General features: G+C 54.8%; 8 protein-coding genes across 8 annotated transcripts; 4 read left to right on the top strand and 4 right to left on the bottom strand.

Moving 5' to 3' along the window:
* Positions 1 to 1,579: 1,579 nt before the first annotated feature.
* PG986_000536 (uncharacterized protein) lies at positions 1,580 to 1,979 on the bottom strand (the record flags this gene model as incomplete). The annotated part of the gene is made up of 2 exons (XM_066836758.1): positions 1,580 to 1,671; positions 1,754 to 1,979. The coding sequence occupies 2 exons, from the start codon at positions 1,977 to 1,979 to the stop codon at positions 1,580 to 1,582; spliced, it is 318 nt and encodes a 105-aa protein (XP_066705651.1).
* A 2,305-nt stretch (positions 1,980 to 4,284) lies between these two features.
* On the bottom strand, positions 4,285 to 5,461 carry PG986_000535 (C6 transcription factor; the record flags this gene model as incomplete). The annotated part of the gene is made up of 3 exons (XM_066836757.1): positions 4,285 to 4,641; positions 4,777 to 4,915; positions 5,136 to 5,461. The coding sequence occupies 3 exons, from the start codon at positions 5,459 to 5,461 to the stop codon at positions 4,285 to 4,287; spliced, it is 822 nt and encodes a 273-aa protein (XP_066705650.1).
* Positions 5,462 to 8,011: 2,550 nt separating this feature from the next.
* On the top strand, positions 8,012 to 8,757 carry PG986_000534 (uncharacterized protein; the record flags this gene model as incomplete). Its single annotated transcript, XM_066836756.1, has 2 exons — positions 8,012 to 8,239; positions 8,311 to 8,757. The coding sequence occupies 2 exons, from the start codon at positions 8,012 to 8,014 to the stop codon at positions 8,755 to 8,757; spliced, it is 675 nt and encodes a 224-aa protein (XP_066705649.1).
* Positions 8,758 to 9,685: 928 nt separating this feature from the next.
* Positions 9,686 to 11,598, bottom strand: PG986_000533 (RNA-directed DNA polymerase from transposon X-element; the record flags this gene model as incomplete). The annotated part of the gene is made up of 3 exons (XM_066836755.1): positions 9,686 to 9,754; positions 10,041 to 10,243; positions 10,299 to 11,598. The coding sequence occupies 3 exons, from the start codon at positions 11,596 to 11,598 to the stop codon at positions 9,686 to 9,688; spliced, it is 1,572 nt and encodes a 523-aa protein (XP_066705648.1).
* A 700-nt stretch (positions 11,599 to 12,298) lies between these two features.
* On the top strand, positions 12,299 to 12,787 carry PG986_000532 (uncharacterized protein; the record flags this gene model as incomplete). The annotated part of the gene is made up of 2 exons (XM_066836754.1): positions 12,299 to 12,615; positions 12,685 to 12,787. The coding sequence occupies 2 exons, from the start codon at positions 12,299 to 12,301 to the stop codon at positions 12,785 to 12,787; spliced, it is 420 nt and encodes a 139-aa protein (XP_066705647.1).
* A 150-nt stretch (positions 12,788 to 12,937) lies between these two features.
* On the bottom strand, positions 12,938 to 14,406 carry PG986_000531 (uncharacterized protein; the record flags this gene model as incomplete). The annotated part of the gene is made up of 3 exons (XM_066836753.1): positions 12,938 to 13,261; positions 13,349 to 13,787; positions 13,862 to 14,406. The coding sequence occupies 3 exons, from the start codon at positions 14,404 to 14,406 to the stop codon at positions 12,938 to 12,940; spliced, it is 1,308 nt and encodes a 435-aa protein (XP_066705646.1).
* Positions 14,407 to 15,038: 632 nt separating this feature from the next.
* On the top strand, positions 15,039 to 16,154 carry PG986_000530 (glycosyltransferase sugar-binding domain-containing protein; the record flags this gene model as incomplete). Its single annotated transcript, XM_066836752.1, has 1 exon — positions 15,039 to 16,154. The coding sequence occupies one exon, from the start codon at positions 15,039 to 15,041 to the stop codon at positions 16,152 to 16,154; it is 1,116 nt and encodes a 371-aa protein (XP_066705645.1).
* Positions 16,155 to 17,179: 1,025 nt separating this feature from the next.
* Positions 17,180 to 18,890, top strand: PG986_000529 (leptomycin B resistance protein pmd1; the record flags this gene model as incomplete). The annotated part of the gene is given in 5 exon segments (XM_066836751.1): positions 17,180 to 17,353; positions 17,417 to 17,649; positions 17,666 to 17,831; positions 17,887 to 18,283; positions 18,367 to 18,890. 5 exon segments carry the CDS (start codon positions 17,180 to 17,182, stop codon positions 18,888 to 18,890), a joined length of 1,494 nt encoding a protein of 497 aa, XP_066705644.1.
* Positions 18,891 to 19,578: the final 688 nt, after the last annotated feature.

Genomic DNA, 19,578 nt, shown 5'->3' with positions numbered 1-19,578 from the left:
GATTGGGTTGATGGATGGAGGAATGGAGGGATGGAGGGAGGAAGCGGGCATCCCGACACACGTGTGTGAATGGGGAAATCCAGGCCGACGAGTGTGTTCCTTGGTGCCCGATGGGGGTGAGATGTTTTTCCTGTGACCCCGCCGGCAGTTTGGTTGGAATCCTGCCCGGGCAGAACGCGCGGGCCCACGGGATTAAACCTTGAAACAACTTCCCACGTCATGACGCCATACTTGCTTTCTTTTTCTGCCTCGTCTGTCATGCGTGCATCCGGCTGTAGTCGTGGTATCTTTATCTAAATTTTATCTTTCCCTTGACCATATTGCATTCAACCAGCCTGTCGAAACCCCAACGGCTAAGCCTTTCTATGCAGTCAAATGCGACATTGCAACAAACGGGCCCAAGTCAGCATATGCTTCAGGGTATCAAACCGATAATGCCGCAGCCCCGAGTACAAGACCCCGGCAGTGCGATTCATTGAAGCATAGGGAGTGGCCATGCATGTGCCATATAAGCGTGAATTCATTGCAGCATAACATGAACGATAGGCACGAGCCAACGACCAACGAATACACATGTTGGGCAGGCTAACAGACTGCTCAGGAATCTAGTTTTCACGCCCACGTCAACTGCGGATCTGTTATATCTCAAAAGGAAGGACTCAACATGTATGAGTACCCTCCGCAATATACCAACTTCACTGGGTATAAAGCTAAGACAATAGCTAGGTAACTATAATACGGTTAATAACATGATATTTTATTCCTGCCACCGTAAGAAAGTAGACAAGATAAGAGTCCGAACTGAGGTGGCATGGAATGATTCATGCAGTAACCACCACCTAGTAACATTCCTCATGATTTCATCTGCAACAACATGTGCACATCAAATAGATGGTACCACCTTCACTACTCTGGGCGCTCTATCAAGTTCAAAAGACCTGGCCCAGACACCGCATACAACCACCGCGAATGTGAGTTCTCAATCTGAAGCCGTGCGATCCGGCGTTTGGAGGAGGTCTGATAAGCGAGTGTAACGTACTGCGTCCTTCTGTGTAATTCCGTGGTGGGACTAGAAAGGTTAGACGGTGGGCACGACCACGAAGGTGAAGGGAGTGGACAGGTTGGCATGGGATATCAAGGGGAGGCCACGAGGGTCGTGACTTGCCAATAATGCCATGGGTGAAACCTCTCAGCAGCATCAGCTGCCGACAAAACTCCAGGTGTTTGATTTTATGTTACTTGGAACAACATGGTCCTTTTTGGAAGCGTACATTCAGAAAGTCAGGTTTATACATCCACTCATAGACGCCTCGCTTCAGGGTTGCCTTAACAGTCTAGTGTTCCGCCTCTGGGTGTTTCAGCACTAATTCAACATCATTCACGCACAAGCACAACATATGCAAGTAGTTCCAGGGTGCACATACGTCCATTATTAGTTAACTGTACGGTCCATCGCTTCGAGTGTCGCGGTTTGATGCCAGGCGTATCCAAGCTGAATAACGATAACCAGCGGCAGTTGTTGCCGGCGAATACCCTTCCAACCAAGAATCATTACATCCCTCTCCTACGAAGCCCCTCCCTACTTCTCGCGGCAGAACTCGCGGCCACGCTCGGTGCGGTTGGGGTCGCACACGAGGTTCTTGGTGGCGACGCAAGTCAAGCGGTCACCGCCTGTCGCCGTGTGTCAGTCCCGTACCTTCATCTAGAGAGGGAGGAGGTGTGTTGGATCATGCATGAGGGGGGCGGTGCTTACAGTTGGCGCTGCCCGAGGGCACGCACTTGCCCTGCTGGCCGTTGACGGTGCAGAAGTCCTGCTTGAGGCTCGTGTTGGCGACGCAGCAGGCGCCCGACGGCACGGGCCGGTTGGCGTTGGACTGGCGGCGGGCGAGGCCGGCGGCGCCCTGGTCCTCGACGGCGGAGGCGGCGCTGGCGAGGCCGGCCAGGGCGACGACGAGGGCGGGGAGGAGAGTGAACTGCATTTTGGAGGAGCTTTGGGTGGGTGGTGGAGTGAGTGGTTCTTGATGATTAGGAAGTTGAAGTGGCTGGTTGACGAGGACCGTGGTGGGGAATGGGGAAAGAGGCCGGCCCTGGAAAGTATTATTAAACTTATGTCGAATAAGCTGTGCTGAGAGAATGGAATGCTTCATCCAGAATGCCGGGTAGTTCGAAGGCGACAGCCCGTGGTCTTTATACAGAGGTCACGCGCGCACCGCAGCGCCTGGGTCTCGCGCGATCTTGCAGCTAATACTACACGGGGTCGTGTCCGGGCAGGGATGGCCCCGAAGCTCCTGGGATGGGTAAGGGGACCAGCAGCAAACCGCGAGCTCTGATTGGCGGCGTCGGCTCCTGTCAGTCGTCGCCAAGGGACGCGGTTGCAGACAGCGAAAAGACCAGATGGATGGTCGAAGTTGGCAGACGGGTCAGGTAGGATTAGCCCGCGCCCCCTACTCCCAAGTTGGGTAGGCTAAGATACTAGATGAGACGGGTTTCAGGGGCGGCCCCCACTCTCATTGGCCGGGCTCTGTTGCCAACCTGCTGGGTCTCAATAGCCAAAGCAACGACTGCGACGTTTTGCGCACGGGTTACGGTTGCCAAGGAACAAAAAGAAGAATATGAAGTGGTATTTACTAGATTCGTTGTTGACAGCGGCTGGAACAGGCAGGTTGCGGGATTGATCCGTCTTGCGATTCTGGCCAGGCCATCTTGATCTTACTACCCTCATGGAGCTGGCGCGCCTCTGGAGAGTCGAAATGACAGAGCCATCCTCCCCAGCTTCGCTACCCCATAACCCACCGCCGCTTATGCATATCTGCAAATCTCGACGAGCTCGATGGGGGGGGCTTGGTGGGACTTTGATTGACAGCCCCATGTCGGCCATGAGATGAAAAAAAAGCAACCTTAAGTACAATGGTAGCTTGCTAGCGGACCTGCATTCAGCTGGCCCACTTGGGGCGCCCCCTTAAAAGAAGCATATCAACCTTGTCAAGTTTCAGCGAGTTGCATCACCCAAACATGGAACATCGCCGGATTCGATCTGTCTTGATTCAGCGACGGCGGTGGACCAAGTGTCCATCCGCCTAACCATACTTCGACTTTGAGGGCTGCGTGTTGTATAAGCTACTGCTCACGTGTCGACCCTGGGTGGCCGGTGATCCTTTGAAGCCCCGGAACGCCAGGACAATAAGGACGACGAGAGGGAGTGGAAATGCGGGCACAATAATACGACATGCGAACATCGTAATGATATTCGCACATGTCCGTCTTTCGTAGCCAAGATCCCCCTCCGCCCCTTCGCTGATCACCGTCTCGGCGGCGGCGTTGGCAAGCCCTGCCGACAAGGGCGAACGAACCAGCAGGAGCCGCCCGCGACACCTCAACTCAGCACCACGCCAGGGACACCTACTTACCGCGCCCGCGCCCGCGCCCCCCAAACGCCGCAGCCTGGGTCGGTAGGAAGCAGGTGGTGCTCAACGACGCCAGGGACGGGCAGCACACACCAAAGGAGAGACAGACGCCACTGCCCCCATCGACGACCGAATCAGAGAGAACGAGCCCGCCCCATCGCCAGGCTAACCCAGAACCGTCTCCCGCCCGCCGACGCAGACAGGGCTGCAGTCTGCACCGGAACTTATTAGAAAGCCCCCCAACTGCGCTGCTTACCCGATACCAGTCGTCACGGGGGCTTTCATCAAATCCATTCTCCCCTCCCCCCCGGTCCGGACGCAGCACATAGGTCACGACCCCGCTACCCGCTCCGCGAACTCGCGCCGCGTTGCGGCCTCGGACGTACGGGCGTTGGACTGCCCTCGGTTCGTTGCGAAGACGAGAAAACCCATACCAAAGCAAAAGGGGGCGATCTGGGGACCCCACCAGTCGCCGACCCTCTCCCCCATGACTGGGGGCCGTTTCCAATCGAGACGAGTCGGGCATGCACAAAAGCCAGGACTGGCGTGTTCAGAAGGCCGGCGGTCTCTTGACGGCGGGCCACGAGCTACGGAAACACCTACGGATAACGACACGCAAATCGAGTGGTCGTGTGTCCAGAGGGACGTTACAAGCCATCACTGTTGAACGGGCTTCTCCCGCACCATAGCGGTAGTAAATGCGATCATGGCACATACAATTTGCCGAAGGCTGAAATGAGACGATAAATACCAAATCCAAATGAAGATTGCCTTGCCCAATCTGTCTCTTGGGCCAAGACTCGCATCACCGACGGCCCGGATTCTGGTGGCACATCGTTATATTGAATGCCTTTTGGTCCTCGGGCCAAGCATACCGCCATTAAGCAAACTCGAGTGTCCAGTCCTGGCTATTCCAGCCATCGTCATTGGGATCCGCGCTTAAAAACCCATCGTCTACGTTGTTGCCGTTTTCCATGGCCAGGTCTGACCAGTCCGGCAGGGGGGCAACCGTCTGGTAAAAGATTGGGTAGGACTGCCAGATTTGTGCTTCTTCAGGGCTAATATCGGTATCGCCCGTGTCATTTTCCCAAGCTGAATACCACTCAGATTGCCACGAATCAATCGGATCATCGACAGGGAGGAAGGGATCCCTTTTCGGTAGTCCACGCCATATTTCGATGATCTCCTCAGGGTCACCCAGGGTGAAAGTTACAACGAATGAGCGAGGTTCGCCCAGCTATAATGTCCGCCATAGCCTGCGGAAAACGTCGGTATTCTCTTCGCCAGCCGTGGGGATAGTCATTGTCCTTGAACTTGTCATCAGGCACCAGTCCCCGGTGAATGGCCTGGACCATTGAAGGTCACGGCTCACCGACTCGTGGAAGATTTTAGCAGACAACTGAGAAATAGGATCGCCATCGAGTATGAGCGTAAACGACTCAGCGGGAAGGTCCAAATGCTCTACCACCCAACGTGCAATGGCCGGCGTGATTTTCGTCTTGCACAAAAGCCTACGGCTATTTCTAGCACATGCTCTGTCAGGGTCATTGGTTACGGTGCAATGAAGTATGTTCCTCCACAAGTTGACACGCCTGGTCACGTGCATCATAGGGGTTTCGCGGAGGAATGGTAGAAGACCTTGCGTATGGCACTCGGCAAACGGTACCGACGGACGGTCCTCCTCCAGAACAACCTGGCGCATGTGAGATCGAACGTCGGGAACCGACTGACAGAGCCTCGCCGTACTGGTTGGTATCAAGATATCGTAGAGCCTCCCACGGAAGGGCGACGATGGTCCACCCATACTCATCGTCAGGATCCTGGACACTAGGGCGAACATCAAACCTCTCAATGAGATGCAGAAACTGGGGAAACCTGGAAGCCATCCGCTGCTTGGCTTCGGGGGAGATGCGGCCACGGGCTTGGTGGGGTAGCTCAGCCTCGGTGCTATACATGTTCTTCATGAGACTGAAGAGGGCGTTGGTCCTATGTTTGGTCACAATGGAACAGATGGTGTAGAACCTGACAATGTTGTGTCTGAAGGCCAGGCCGTCCATCTCGTGGGCGACTTTTTTGCAGCAAGACGGCAGAGCTATCAGGTTGGGCTGGTGGATTGGCCCTCCGGCTTTGAGCTTGTTAGTGGCGGGGTTGTAGCGTAGCCATGCTCGAGCGTGACGTATTCGCGGTAGATGAGGTGTCTAATCTCGCGCGGAAGGCCAAGAAAAGTAGATTCCGACGACATGGTGTGTGGATTGTGCAGGTGTAGAAGGATGAGTAAAATGGCATTAAGATCAGAAGTGGTTGCCGAGGAGGGATGGGTGGTTGAAGCTGTTGGAAATTGGTCACTCAATCAATTTGAAGATTGGGTAGACCTGAAAAGCTGCACCTAAATACGCGGCAGCTGGCAGGTCGCAGGTGCTTGTGCAGCGCGGCCCCTCCCCCACCAAGGTGGAAAAAACCCCTCCCAGGACGGCGTGACTCTTTCGGAGAAGCACTCGATTAAGTACTTGAGTACCTATCAATTGGCCCAATCGATTCCAACAGGCGGATAAATCAGTGCCCTTGACCACTAACTTATAGGCACCAACTCGCCGACCGGGGCAATTACTAACCTAATTCCCCAGCCCTTGCCCAGCCCTACGTGCCCGTGGGCACAAGTACAGCGCACTGAATACCTTCACATGGTGCCCCCAGAGTTACCAAACTTTCAATCAAGACTTCAACTCCACGATCGCGCACATTTACTCTCTTTTGCACGGCAGCCAGGACGGTGGTTTTTTTTTTTTTTTTTTTTTTTTTTTTTTTAGGGGCGGGGTCCCCCATTATTGATTTAATAAGTTTTATGACTTGTACGATGAATACAGTCGACACAGGTGGTAAAGAACAAATAGAAGGTTACGCAAATTGGCATTGACCTCGTACCAACACAAATGGGTATCAAATGGAAAGTATAAAAAAAAACCATTCATCTGCAGGCACATCCTCGGTCAGTTCAATTGTCTCGTCGGCATGCCCATCGATCGGCATGGAGAGGGGAGAGGAGAGAGGATGAGGTTGCGCAAAAAGCCACGACTTGCCGATAGCAGATAACAAGTGCCAGGCCCCCTGTCCGCCACAACGCTCAACCACAGCTGCTGTCCCTCTTCCAGTACCAATGCGCCCAAGCAGTAAGTCGACCAAGACGCACCTCGCGCGCGCCACATGGGCCCAACATCCATCGGAGAAAGCTGTGGCAACTGTTAGTTTGCCGTGACAGTGCTGACACCACAGCCGCGTTCTGCTAACCAATGTTGCGCAATAGAGGTAGAGGTAGAAAAAGGCGTCTAAGGGGGTTTCTGTACCCTGTTAACGGATGTGGGAGTCGCGCAGGTGTTGCTCCAAGGCCTCCTCGCTGCCAGAGGACAACAAAGAATGAGGGGCACCTATTGTGTAGACCCTTTTACAGGGGTAGCTGTTGACGCCATGTACCCCGCCATGCTCGCATGTACAGAGCCAATCTCTGACTTTGCTACTCCTTCACTTGTGCATCCATTAATCGGTTATAATACTCTGGAATTACTTATGCTCGAAAAGAGCCAGAGCTAGAAACTGTTGACAAGTCGTATGTTTTCCTTATGGCACTACAATCGTCCCTCCCCGCACCAAGGTGCTGGCGCCACACGGCCATGAGTTATATGCTCCCTCTTGCAGCCGAAAGGAATCTGGCCATGGCCTTACACCTTTCGAAACTCAAAGAGAGAGGCCCCGTGTAACCGTCTTACTAGGCTCCTTCCGTCCTCGCCAACCATGATCAACTTAAGCGTATGCCACCACATTTTACTCAGTAGTTGATATCCGCCCTGCGGATGCGGCCTTGCGATGATATGCTCCCAGTCGTCCATTACTTTGATCCTAGCCTGCATGCCGTCTTTGTTGTCGTGGCCGAGGTAGCAACCAGTTTCGGGATTCCGAAAACTTGATAAGTTCCCTAATCCTTTTAGGTGTCGTGTTGCAGCTATATATGGGTTGCTTCTCTTTGCTCAAGGATTGCAAATGCAGCGTTTCCTCTCTTCACCCGTCATCGGCGCTACAGCCAGGCATGCTACGGTACTTACTTGCTCCACCCATCGCATCCTCGACTGGTTGGATTTCAGAGCTGACAGAAATTGTCGCATATGTCTGTGGTGTTGGCGGTTAACGATTGGATATCGGCTTGTTGCTGTTGGTTCGGGCTTGGTTGGCAAGAACCAACATGCAGCCGTGGTTGGCGGCCCTGGCCCACTCTATGCGGCGGCGGCCCGTTGCCTTGGCCGCGCCCATTTGGTACCACCGCATCTTGAGGTCCGTAAGTCAGCGGCCTCCTGCTTCAATATCCACATCACATCTCCAACCAACGCGAACTTGCTTGAATGGGTCTCACAATTCTGCCTTGGCGGGTCGCGAGAGGGGTGATCTTGAGGTGTTGGGCCGCTGTAAGGTTCCTAGATACTAGGATGCCTCCTCCTTTATATGCCACTATCGAGCCTTAAAACACTACCTCTCGGATTGAATTCCATTGCGATACCTGTTCTGTCGTCTACGGTGCATGCATCATATATGCCTATGTGTTTTTATACTACGTCGCTGGGATGCCAGGCATAAGAGTTGCAGACCTACCGTTTCGGGTGCACCGCGCGCAAGAGCGTCCGAGACCGCTAGATGCGATGACCAGCGCCCATCTTCCTGGTCTTATCTTGTGGCTGCCGAAACAAGATCCCGGACAGGAGACTATTCCCGGTATTGACGAGGGTGCTTACAATCATCCTGTTGTGGTATTATCCGCCTTTCCCCAGGATGGCAAGGTTATCATGTTGCCCGTTCGTACAGCATCAAAATGCTCCCCAATCTACCAGATATCATCAATGCGGGCACTGAAACTTCAAGATAGCTGACCTCCTTTGACGAGACGGATCTGCTGGAACGGCACAGAAAGAGTCCCCACAAGCGGAAGTCGTACTTGCCTATCGACCCAGCAAATGTCCATCCCGACAACGGCATGTTGCTACGGTTGAAGAACCCGTTACTACCACTGCGGAAGAAAAGTTATATTAACACCAGATCAAAACACGAGATATCCCTCGATATCCTGCGCCCATACCAACGCAACGCCGAGTTCGTGCTGTCGAAAGCATCATACCAAGACCTGATTGAGTACTGCGGATTCCAACAACCGCTGCCCTCGCCTGTCCCAGAATGCGTCCTGGGGACATTCGAAAGAATCCCGGCACCCTATCCTCTAGCTCACCCCCGTCTGGCGCCCGATTGCAGGTCACCCGTTCTCCCATACTCGATACGGGAATGCACAGATGGCCCGACACAAACCCAACTTTCCTGAACCAGGGTCGTTCGCACTACACGACACATTACGGCACCGTATCTGCACACCATCACCCGGGTCACAGCCTCGCAATCACCCCGAGAACGGCTCAGACATACAGCGTGCCAGACATCCATGCTCTGCGGGTTGGCCGTTCAAGTTGGCAGTCCGATGCGCATGCTCGATCTCACATAACTTTCCAGGGTGACCCGGATACAAACGACCCGGGCTGCCCCGTTGATATTGGAGTGGTGATTTTGGTTGTGGCGATTTTATTTGTTTTTTACATCTTAGCAACATAATTTCCAGGCTTAGCTTGGGGATGGTGGGTTAGCTATGTTGAGCCAGGTGAAAAGTGTGAGGTTTTTATGTATATATCTGTATACCCGACCATAAGGCAAGCGGCGCCCTGATGGGGCTTCTTATGAGAATCGGAAGAGTACAAGTTCCAAATCCCAACGCTGAAAGAACAAGAGGAATTGAGCACTCCGAGCTCTCTAGGGTCACAATGGCCGCTAACAGGGATCGAATCAAGGGAGCCGATTCGACTCCACGACTCCTAGGCCAACCAACCCCACAACCGATTTTCGCCGAGTCAACTTCTCCAAAGCACCCCTGATTACGCCTACACAACCCAGACAGAGACAGTATGTGCTCCTTACGAAGCATGGAAATTGCGCTGCCAGCGCTCAAGGCGGCTTCGATGATTTTCTGATAGAGTCGATGATGCGCAGGCACGTGTGCCGGCCATACCCTCCGCTGGGTCTATTCCACGCAGACTATAAAGCCCCGATGCGGTCTCGTCTCGTTCAAAGGCGATGAATCTTATTGCCCTCGTTCTACACACCCGAAATCGCCATTCAGTAAGCGAGATAAATGCGATCCATGGCAGTCTACAGCATGGTCGACAGTTACAAATACGATGCTAGCGAGGGCGAGATGGGCGTCAGTCCAGAGCCTCGGACGCCACGATCACGACTTCCGCAACAGGATGAGCCTCGACATGTTGTCGACGCTACCGAGGAAGTCAGCGCAATCCTGATGTAAAAGCTCGAGGCCTCCTAAGGAGGATTGAGGCTATACCAGCGAGGGAAGAGCCGTAGCAAAATCATTTTAAAGAAGGTTTAAAATACGGTCGTTTTCATACGGTCGAAAATTTCGGCATCGGAATAGAATACAGAGTTACAAAAACTATCAGGGCTAGTAGAACCCTGGCTAATAATGTGTAAATTAGCAGAAATAATTGTGCCGGCTGTAATAATTGTGCTTATGCTGCTTGTCCGGCTCCATGCCCGGTAGACCTCATTTGTAATGGCTACAACGACTGTAACAGTTGATTTTCCTGCGAACACAAGTTGGTAGTAAGGAATGAGCAGGCTTCGGATGGCCGTATGCTTGAGCGTGTCGGCTACAAGCTCCTCGTAGACCTTTCCGAGACAAGGCAGCAGAGCGACGGGCCTCCGGGCTCGTGGGGACCTGCGTTCCTTTCCTGGCTTGAGAAGGGCTATGGTTGTGGCATGTTTCCAAGCCTGGGGATGGATGGTATCCTAACCTCAAACAGGCTTGAAACAGGTGTGCGAGGTAGGGCTCGATGATCATTTCCCGGAAAGGATCACCGCAAGCTTCGGAACCCTGACCTCGGCACAGCTTGAGAACGAAGTTGGGTACACCGTCAGGCCCCATGGCCGCACCAGTGCGCAGCTTAGCTAGAATGAACTTGATTTGATATGGGTCAACAATAGGAACCTCGTCATCGGTCGAAATGTCTGCTGGGTCGTGCTCGCTGGTGGAAGCATTGACCGCTGGTGGTGCCTGACTGATATTCTCCTTGCCGAACTGAGAGGAAAGTAAACAATCGACAATCTCGGGCGGCTCATAGACTAGTTTTTCTGACTGGTCAACTTTGAGGGGCCCTATGGGCGGGTAGACTTTGGGTCGTAACCTCCTAGAAACGCCTTTGACCATTCGGTAGATTCCGGAGGTTCGTCGCCCGATGGTGGATTGTCGACGCCGCCACATCTCCTTCTCATGCTTTGCGACCACGAAAGCTCGGGTGGACGCCGCAACCTGCCATTGCTCAAATGAACGCAGGTCTCCCTTCCTCTTGTACTCAGCTTGGGCCTTGAGCTCTCGTTGTTCATACCGCTTGACGTTGTTCGTGACGAATCTCACGCTCCTCGTTGGTGATATCTCAATCTTCTCAACTATTGCGTAAAAGGGAACAGTGAGACATTCAGTGATACGATTCGTGTAATCATCAACATCGCCGGGCGTATTCAGCGGATGAGATGTACCAAGGAGCTCGTGTGGGCCAAATCCGTTGCGCAGGCATCCCTTCATACCTTGTCGGCACGCCACCTTATCCATATCCTTTGTCTTATATAACGTGCGGGAGATACGGGAAACATCCATCTCGAGTTGAATGTCCATCAGGAGGTGGTCCTGTCGAAAGACTTCCATTGCTTGGTGGACAGGTTGCATCTTCAAGATCTCTTCGGCCGCAAAAGCCAGATGGATGGTTGATTCAATGCCGCCTGGGGAAGCTGTTTTCCTGAAGGCCGTGGTTCCTCGAGGCGTCAACAGCTTCATGGAGGCAGCCTCCATGTTCTCCTGGAGCCTTCGAGCCCTAGGCGTCGGCGCAGAAGGTCCGTGATCACCTTCCCAATGTTGATGCTGCAAATTCACATCGCCGACAACTATATCGTAGCCATCTCCACTCAGAAATCTCATGAGGCGATCGATGTCCAGGTGCTGTTCGTGGTTGTAGACATTGGTGACATGAATATCCCCACCGGGCGTCTTCAAGTGAAGCGTGGCAACATAGCCTCGATTCGGATCGGCTTCTTCGGGCGCCGTCATACACCAGTGACCAACTGGAATTAAACAGTCAACGTGAAACGCCAAACGTTGTGTCCAGAGAGTTGGAGCTGCTAGCTGCTGATGCCTGGCTTGCAAGTCTCTCGCGAGCTTGTATCTCGGCCACGTTGACTGCTAGCACTCAAGCGTCTCAAAGTCTCTAAACTCTTCTGGGCACTCATTGGCCAGCTTTCATTTTAGCTGATTCCTCAAACGGAAAGGGCGGTCTATTCAGGTTGGCAGTGCCGTGGAGCTGTGCGTGATCTGAACTCAACATTGAACCCAAACACGGTTCTGAACGCTTAGCACTATTTTCTGTTACTAGCGAGAAGATATCTCTGTGCACATGCCCTCACATCCCAAAATCACTCTCAGGCTCCCAACTGCCGCAGTGTTTGGGAGGTATGCATCAACAGCAGTTCACCGTTACAGTGTGACCTCTATTCAGCCGTCGTTACCTGCGTTGGAGTGGGGCGATGCCGGCAGAACAGACGGGTAAATCGGTCCCTTGGCATCATGGTTGCTTCTTCTCGTATTCTCGCCTGGTAACGTGGCATCCAGAGGAGGGGAGCGCGTTGGCTTGGGAATGTTTCTACAGTACAAATGGCACAGGTACGCACCTGCTTCCATATTCCATATCCATAACCACATTCACTATCATTCCTAGACTTGGTAACTGGTTACTGGGGATCCTTCTTCGACAATGAAGCTCTTCGCCTCCTTGTCTCTTTTCTCCTCCGCCTTAGTGGCCGCGGCGCCCACCAGCGACACCGTCACCATCTCCAACTTCGTCTACGCAGCGCCTGCAAATGGCTTGACGGTGGACGGCCAGCACGTCGACAGATTAATGCGATTCAAGCTATCCGTCGACGACATCACGTGCCAGGCCCTTGACGTCGACATCCCGGCAACTGGCTATACGTGCGATGACCCCGCGTACACCTTCGACACCCTGGACCCGGGTGTTCTGGACGCGACTTTCCTCATTCGCCTTTACCGTTCCGTTGCAGATGACGATGGGTACGTGTAGTTATCCTTGCGTATCCATCCATGATTATATATAGACTGATCGCTAAACCTACCATACAGTTCTAAGCTCTCCGGAGACTTCCGTATCATTGCCACTGGTCCTCTCTTTACCGGAAAGGTTCAGGTCGGCACCACGACCGGCACTCTTACGCCCAGCCAGTAGAGCGTGGGCTCTCGGTTCTTTCAGGCGGCTCATGGGACTGCGGCGTTTCCCTCTCCATGTTTACCCGGGCAAATGCCACGGAACCTCCATTGGCAGTCTAGTCTAGAGAGCCAAATTTTACTCTATATTGTACCAGCTAGGCAGAAATTTTCAATACACCCAGCCCAGCACCCACGTCCTCCACGGCCGCTTCGTGCTCGTGGGCTCGCGCAGCTTGCTCAGGCAGTACGCCCCCACGTTCCGCGGCCGGGCGCTGTCGCAGCTGCAGCGGCACCCGACCCCGTCGTCCCGCTCCGGCGCCCAGCGCGGCTCCGCGGCGTTGAGCGGGCCCGACGCCGGCAGCTGCCCGTCGCGCGCGTTGGCCGGGCACTGGTAGTAGTAGTCGTGCCGGTACGCGAAGTCGGCGAAGTGGTGCAGCTTGCGCGGCTCCGCGAGCAGGTTGACGGCGAGCGAGTGCACGGCGGCGTCGCCCCACTGTCAGAGTAGACGAAATCAAGCGTTAGCAAGTAAGCAAAGGAAAGAAACGTAGGTCGGGAGGGGGGATGAGGGCTGCTTACGTACCCGTTCGAAATAGAAGCCGCCGGCCTTTTCCAATTGGGCGTAAAGGCTCTGGTAGGGCGCGGCGCGGAAAAAATCCAAATCCGCAATCTCGAAGTTGCTCCAGTAGTGGCAGAGGTTCCAGCTGTCGCCGCGGCGGTCCCGGTGCGGCAGGTGCTTCGCGAAGGTCCGGAGCGGCCACGGCAGCCGCGAGGGCGACATGGACGCCCTCCAGAGATCCGTGGACCGGATGCTATGCGCCTCCTTCCAGTCCGCGACCTGGCGAAACAGGCTGGGGCACGTCGTCCCTTCTTCCCCCAGCGCGATGGTGTAGCCGTATACCTTCTTGTGCCGGGCCATCTCCACGAAGGGGTCGTACGTGATGGAGCAGGAGAAGTCGACGTCGGGCTCGATGCGCCAGTAGTACTTGTACTTCTTCAGCGCTTCGAGCTTGTAGAAAGCACTTTGGGCCAGTCAATCAGTATTTTCTCCTCGGAACATGCGCCAAACGGTAGTTGGTTGGGTAATTAAACATACCCAGAGAAGAACCGACACATGTGATGATACGACGTCAATCCCCCGTACATGATCCCATCCCTCCCCTGCTTCTCGATGCTCGCCTGCGCCTTTTCCTTATCCAGCGAAGCCGGAAACGTCCACTGCTCCGGCGGTATGACCTCGAAAGCGACGCTCGCGTTGGTGGTGGCGCGAATAGTGGCCATAAAGTCCTCGCTCCAGGGCCGGTCATTGAGAAAGACGTACGGGTAGCCGAACCAGCGGTTGAAGCGGCGCTCGATGCTCGCGACCGAGTGCTGCGCCGCGCCGGCCTCCTCGTTGCGTGCCAGCATGACGAGCGCGGCGCTCTCGCGCGCCCGCGCGCCAGCAGGCGCGCTGCCGTTGCCGGGATCCGGCGGCTCCTGGCACGACGTGTAGAAGGGCGGGTCGAGCTCGAGCTCCGGCGCCGGGACGCGGAACCGCGACACGTGGTAGCCGGCCTCGAGCAGCAGGGCGAGCGCGAGCCACAGCAGCGGGCTCAGGTACCGCACGCGGCGGCGCAGCGGCTGCAAGACGGGGATTGGCATTCTTTCGCCGCGACGTGGCGGTCCTGGCGGGGAAGAAGAGGGCGAGCGGGAAGGAAGCGCGGAGGCCGATGGCTGCTGGCAGTGAGGCCGGTTTAATAGAGCGGCATGTTTTCTCTGTACATGGCAGCATTTGGCACTTTTCGATTCTGGGGGGTGTTCGAAAATTAAGCAGATAAAAGTAGTCAGCATTCTTTCTCAGCTGTCCAACCATAGTGGAGCCGCCAAGTCTCTTCTCACCCCATGTCGTCGAGTCGTCTCCCAATTGGGTTCTTGCCCATGCAGGGAGCACACCCGAGTCAGACGGTTTTGAAGGGCGAAAAACAGGGATAATTTGGAGGAACGTTCCGCTGATGTCAGCAATTTGTGGACATCGTTCCAATTCGCTGTGATCGCCCCCAGTACGCCGTACACTGAGGGTTGTGTGTCGTGGAAATAAAAGGGGGGGAGCGCGTGCCGTGCCGCAGTGGCACAGCCAGCAGAGATCGACAAGGCCAGGCAGCAGAATTTCGGCGGCAGCCCGAGTAAGAAATAAGGGGAGGGACAAGATTAGCACAGTCGTTTCTTTTTAATTGACCAGAGGAACTGCGATTTCTCGTAGGTCTTACTGTACCAAATCACCAACTTTGTCCAATATGAATATTTTAATTCCCTCCCATCGGCGTAAACGGCTGCTCCTCCCATTGATACTGAATTTCGTCCTCATCTATTACTGGCTTCCTCAGATCTATCAGCTCGGTGATCGGGTCCGCCAGACGGGGCCGTGGTCGACACAGTACCAACTCGAGCAGAAGTCCGTCCCCACGACGGACGAGCTCGACTGCCTGCACGGCAGCCTCCCCCAGCTAAAAGGCGACGAGTTCTCTCCCGCGGACCCGATTCCCAACCGCGTCCACTTCATCTACGGGCTGAGCAACCCGTACAACAAGACCGGGGCGGGTCGGTTCGATTTCCTGTGCTACCTTGCAGTACGAAGCGCGATTCTGGGATTGAAGGCCGACAAGGTCTTTTTGCACTACACGTACATTTCCGAACCGCCCTCGCCCGACCCGAATGCCGATCCGCGAACGAACCCGTGGATCAAGCGGCTCCAGCACGACATCGAGCTGGTCCACCACACGCCCGCGGAGCTGGCGGGCCTCAAAAGCCGGCCTGAGGCCGTGTGGCAGGCGGCCCACATCTCGGACATCCTCCGCCTCAAGCTGCTGCAGAGCCAGGGCGGCATCTACCTCGACATGGACGCCTTCGGCCTGCAGCCGTGGACCGAGACGCTCCTCAAGTCGCCGCGCGGCGTCGTGCTGGGCCACGAGGGCGGCAACCGCCAGGGACTGTGCAACGCCATCATGGCGGGCCACGCCAACGGCACATTCCTGCAGCGCTGGCTCGACGCCTACGACGGCGTCGATTTGAGCAGAGAGTGGAATTACCACAGCGTCCTGCTGCCCAAGGAGATGCAGCTCGAGCACCCGGCCGAGGTGTGCGCGCTGCCGCCCGGGGCGTTCTTCTGGCCCACGTGGACGTGGAACCATATCGACTGGATGCACACCGCGCTGAAGCCCAAAGAGGCACAGTACTGGGCGTCCGAGGTCAAGCGCAACGGGGGCGGCTTGTTTGCAGACCAGTTCGCCTACCACGCGTGGAGTCAGATGGCTTGGGACAGGTATCTGAAGCATTTGACACCCGAGGCTGTGCGCACCAAGGACACGAGGTTCAACATCATAGTCAGGCGTTTTATCGGAGACGATGTATGAGTGGGTGGCAGCCGTCTGAGATGATGTCCATGCAAGAAACTGGAGCTGGGTCTGCGTGAGACCAGCGACGGCGGGAGCGACAGTGTTGATCCACACTGGCTTCGCCTGGTTCCATTTGCGAGCAAACTTAGGCTTCGCAGAGGACCTTACCCATGGTTGTACCGACAGGTAGAATTCAACCGCCTGTCGCTTTGGTGTTTACGGCGCTTAGCAGGGCCTGCCCTTGGGTTTCTTTGAGTGTCGCCCAATGGCTACTGCATATTTCACTATTTACCCTTACCCCCTTGAGTTGGTATAGCCGCGGACTTTGCTGAAAGATGGCACCAAGGTCTCTTCGGCTTCCAGGGGAAGGGGTTCGGGATTCAGGGGAAAGCAGGCCCGGGAGACCCCGCCCCCGCCCTCGCATAAATAATGCAAAGCCGTACCCATCAACTTACTTATGCATCGGCTCCCGTTGAATTATTCGTTAAGATACCTATGCACTGAAAACCCCGGCGAGACGGACTAGGAAGGTGACGCTTGAAAGTGCCACAACCTTATCTCAAAGTTCCAGACGTCGAATTCCACCTACATATGCAGTGTTCGTCTAAATTTGGCTGCGAGCGACACTTTGGCGGGTCGTCTTTCGTATAATAGAGTGGCTACCTCAGTACCTAAAACACCCCCAAAACAGGTCCGTACGTTTGTACCTCTGTGTCGTTGCCCGTCCTTGGCTGTTTCGGGTGGCTTACAACGGACGGATTAATAATGAGGGCGGTGAAAAAGGCTACCCGGACAACCAAAGCTATCGTGCGATTGAAGATATCAACCCTCGGAGTTGGATTTGGTACTGTGCAAAGTACGACGAAACCGCCAAACACGAAAATTTCTACACTTGGTGCTTATATTTTTCCAACATATAATCGAAATACAAATGGGTTCCTCTATTCCCCCTTATATCATTTCTTCCTCTTCTCCTTATGCTTGACTGGATCTTCTTCGCTTCGTCAAAACTTCCATCGCAGCTTGGAGTACACCCGGCCAGAATGGACTCGGATGACAGAGTCAAAAGGATCTTGAACCGCCAAGTCCACGGCCTGGCGCCGGATCCTTTCGCCAGAAAGAGCCTCTATAGCTACTCGACGCCGCGGGACAAGGTCATCATCGTCATCAGTTTCATCTGCGCCATCCTCGGCGGCGTCTTGAACCCCCTCATTTCGGTACGGTGATGGCCCGCTCTTCTGACGGGGGAGAGGGCGTCTTTCACTGCTAACTACTTCCAGGTCATATACGGCCAAACCGTGGGCACGCTCGGGACCCACCACCAAGCCCGCGCCGACTGCCCCGACTCCGATCCCGACTCGGGTACGGCCGACGCGCGCCGGCAGCTCCTCCGCTTCACGCTGTACTGGATCTACCTGGCCGCCGCCATCTTCGTGCTCATCTACACCGCGGCGGTCGGCTTCTACTACGCCGGCGAGCGCGTCGCGCGCGCCCTGCGCAACGCCTACCACCGGTCCGTCTTCCGCCAGAACATGGGCCTTCTTCGACGCTCACGCGCCCGGTGCGGTCGCGAGCCGCATCATGTCCGACATGACGCACGTGCAGGAGGGCATCACGAGCAAGCTGGCCATCGCGCTGACCGCCCTGGCGACCAAGCCGGAAGGCGCTCTATCTCCTCGGCCTGTTCACTGCGTGGTGCCAACTCCTCCCGCCCTCGGTCCACGCCCTCGCCTTCTGGGCGGGCTCTCAGTTCCTCGTTCAAGGCGGCGCGTCCATCGCCCAGATCAGCACCATCGCCATCGTGGTCGTGATGGGCGCCTTCGGCATTGTGAGGATCGCGCCGGCCGCCCAGGCCCTGGTGGCCACCGTGTCGAGCGCCAGCGTCATCTTCCGCGAAATGGCTCGTCGCTCCCCGCAGGACCCCTTTGATCCTTCCGGTGCCGTCATCGAAGACTTCAAAGGGAATATTGAGCTTCGCGGAGTCAGCCTGGTGTATACGAAGCGCCCGGATGCACAGGTCATGAAGGAGGTATCTTTCAGCTGCCACGCCATGAAGACGACGGCGATCGTGGGGACCTCGGGAAGTGGGAAAAGCAGCAGCGTAAACCTCTTGGAGCGATTCTACGAGCCCACCAAGGGGAAATTATGTGAGAGAAACCCCTTCAAGTCGTGCATCCTGATATTTTGATAAACACTGATACTCATCCTTGGCTCGCCGTACACAATTAAGGTCTTGACGGAGTCGATATACCAACGCTCAATTTGCGATGGTTACGCGGACAGATTGGCCTAGTTCGACAGCAGCCGATCTTGTTCGATACGACGATCTACGAAAAGATCCGTTACGGCAGACTATATTGCGATTCTGACCAAATAATCTCCGCGGCTAAGATGGCAAACGCCCACGATTTCATCATGGCTCTGCCCGACGGTTACCAAACACGGGTGGGCGAGAACTCCACTCAGATCTCGGGAGGCCAGAAGCAGCGGATCGCGATCGGGCGGGCGCTGCTGCGGGACCCGGAGATCCTGCTGCTGGACGAGGCGACGTCGGCGCTCGAATCGCTCGCGTCTCAGTCCGGGCAGAAGAAGAGGACGAACATCGCGGTGGCGCACCGGCTGAGCACGGTGCGGAAGGCGGATTTGATTTGCGTGGTGGAGCGGGGGAGGGTGGTGGAGATGGCGACGCATGAGGAGTTGGTGAGGGGGAGGGGGCGGTATTGGGAGTTGTTGGAGATCCAGGATTTGCAGTAATAGTCGGGCGGTGATGAGTGCCCAGTGGGGTTTATGGGAAAACGCCTGAGAGAGAGAATAGATGCCAAATTGAACTTGGGTTTATCTCCATCTGGGTGGAAAGGTTACTATACTGTTGAGACGAAAAAGGGGCTCTTTGTATCCAGTGATTATGGACAAAGGTGTTGGGTTCTGTTGAGGGGGACGAGGGTGACATCTACTTAAAGGTAATAACAAATCAGAATATTCAATTACGGCCTCGCTCGTGTCTTCTCTGCATGTTCACCCTCCAGAGAGATCAATCCAAACGAGCCCATATAATAGTTTTTTAGTTGTTGACGAGTATCACCCGCCCCTTCAGTCACAATGAGAGGCCCGTTTAGCTTAGCGGCAAAGCAGCCGGTTGTTAATACGATTGCATCGTAGACAACACGGGCGACACTGGTTCGAATCCAGTAACTGTCAGATTTACCTAGTTCCTTTTTTATCCTGATGGAACCATTGTTTTTTGGCCGTCGTGGAAATATGCCTGGAGTAGGAACGTGTAGAAGACGGTGGGCTTCCTTTGAACCTGGTTCACACTCGGTGCCTTAGAGAAAAATAACGATAATCTCCGAGTAGTGATTATTATTATAGCTAGCTAGAATGTGATTAGTATTATTTTCCCTTTTTTAATTAAAACGTTACTTTTTATTTATATAATTAGTTT

The sequence above is a fragment of the Apiospora aurea genome (assembly GCF_038362705.1).
Source record: "Apiospora aurea strain CBS 24483 chromosome Unknown utg000001l_segment0_segment0, whole genome shotgun sequence".
Taxonomy (NCBI): Eukaryota; Fungi; Ascomycota; class Sordariomycetes; order Amphisphaeriales; family Apiosporaceae; genus Apiospora; species Apiospora aurea.
Note: the sequence above shows the minus strand (reverse complement) of the source record. Positions and strands in the feature narration are given on the sequence as shown.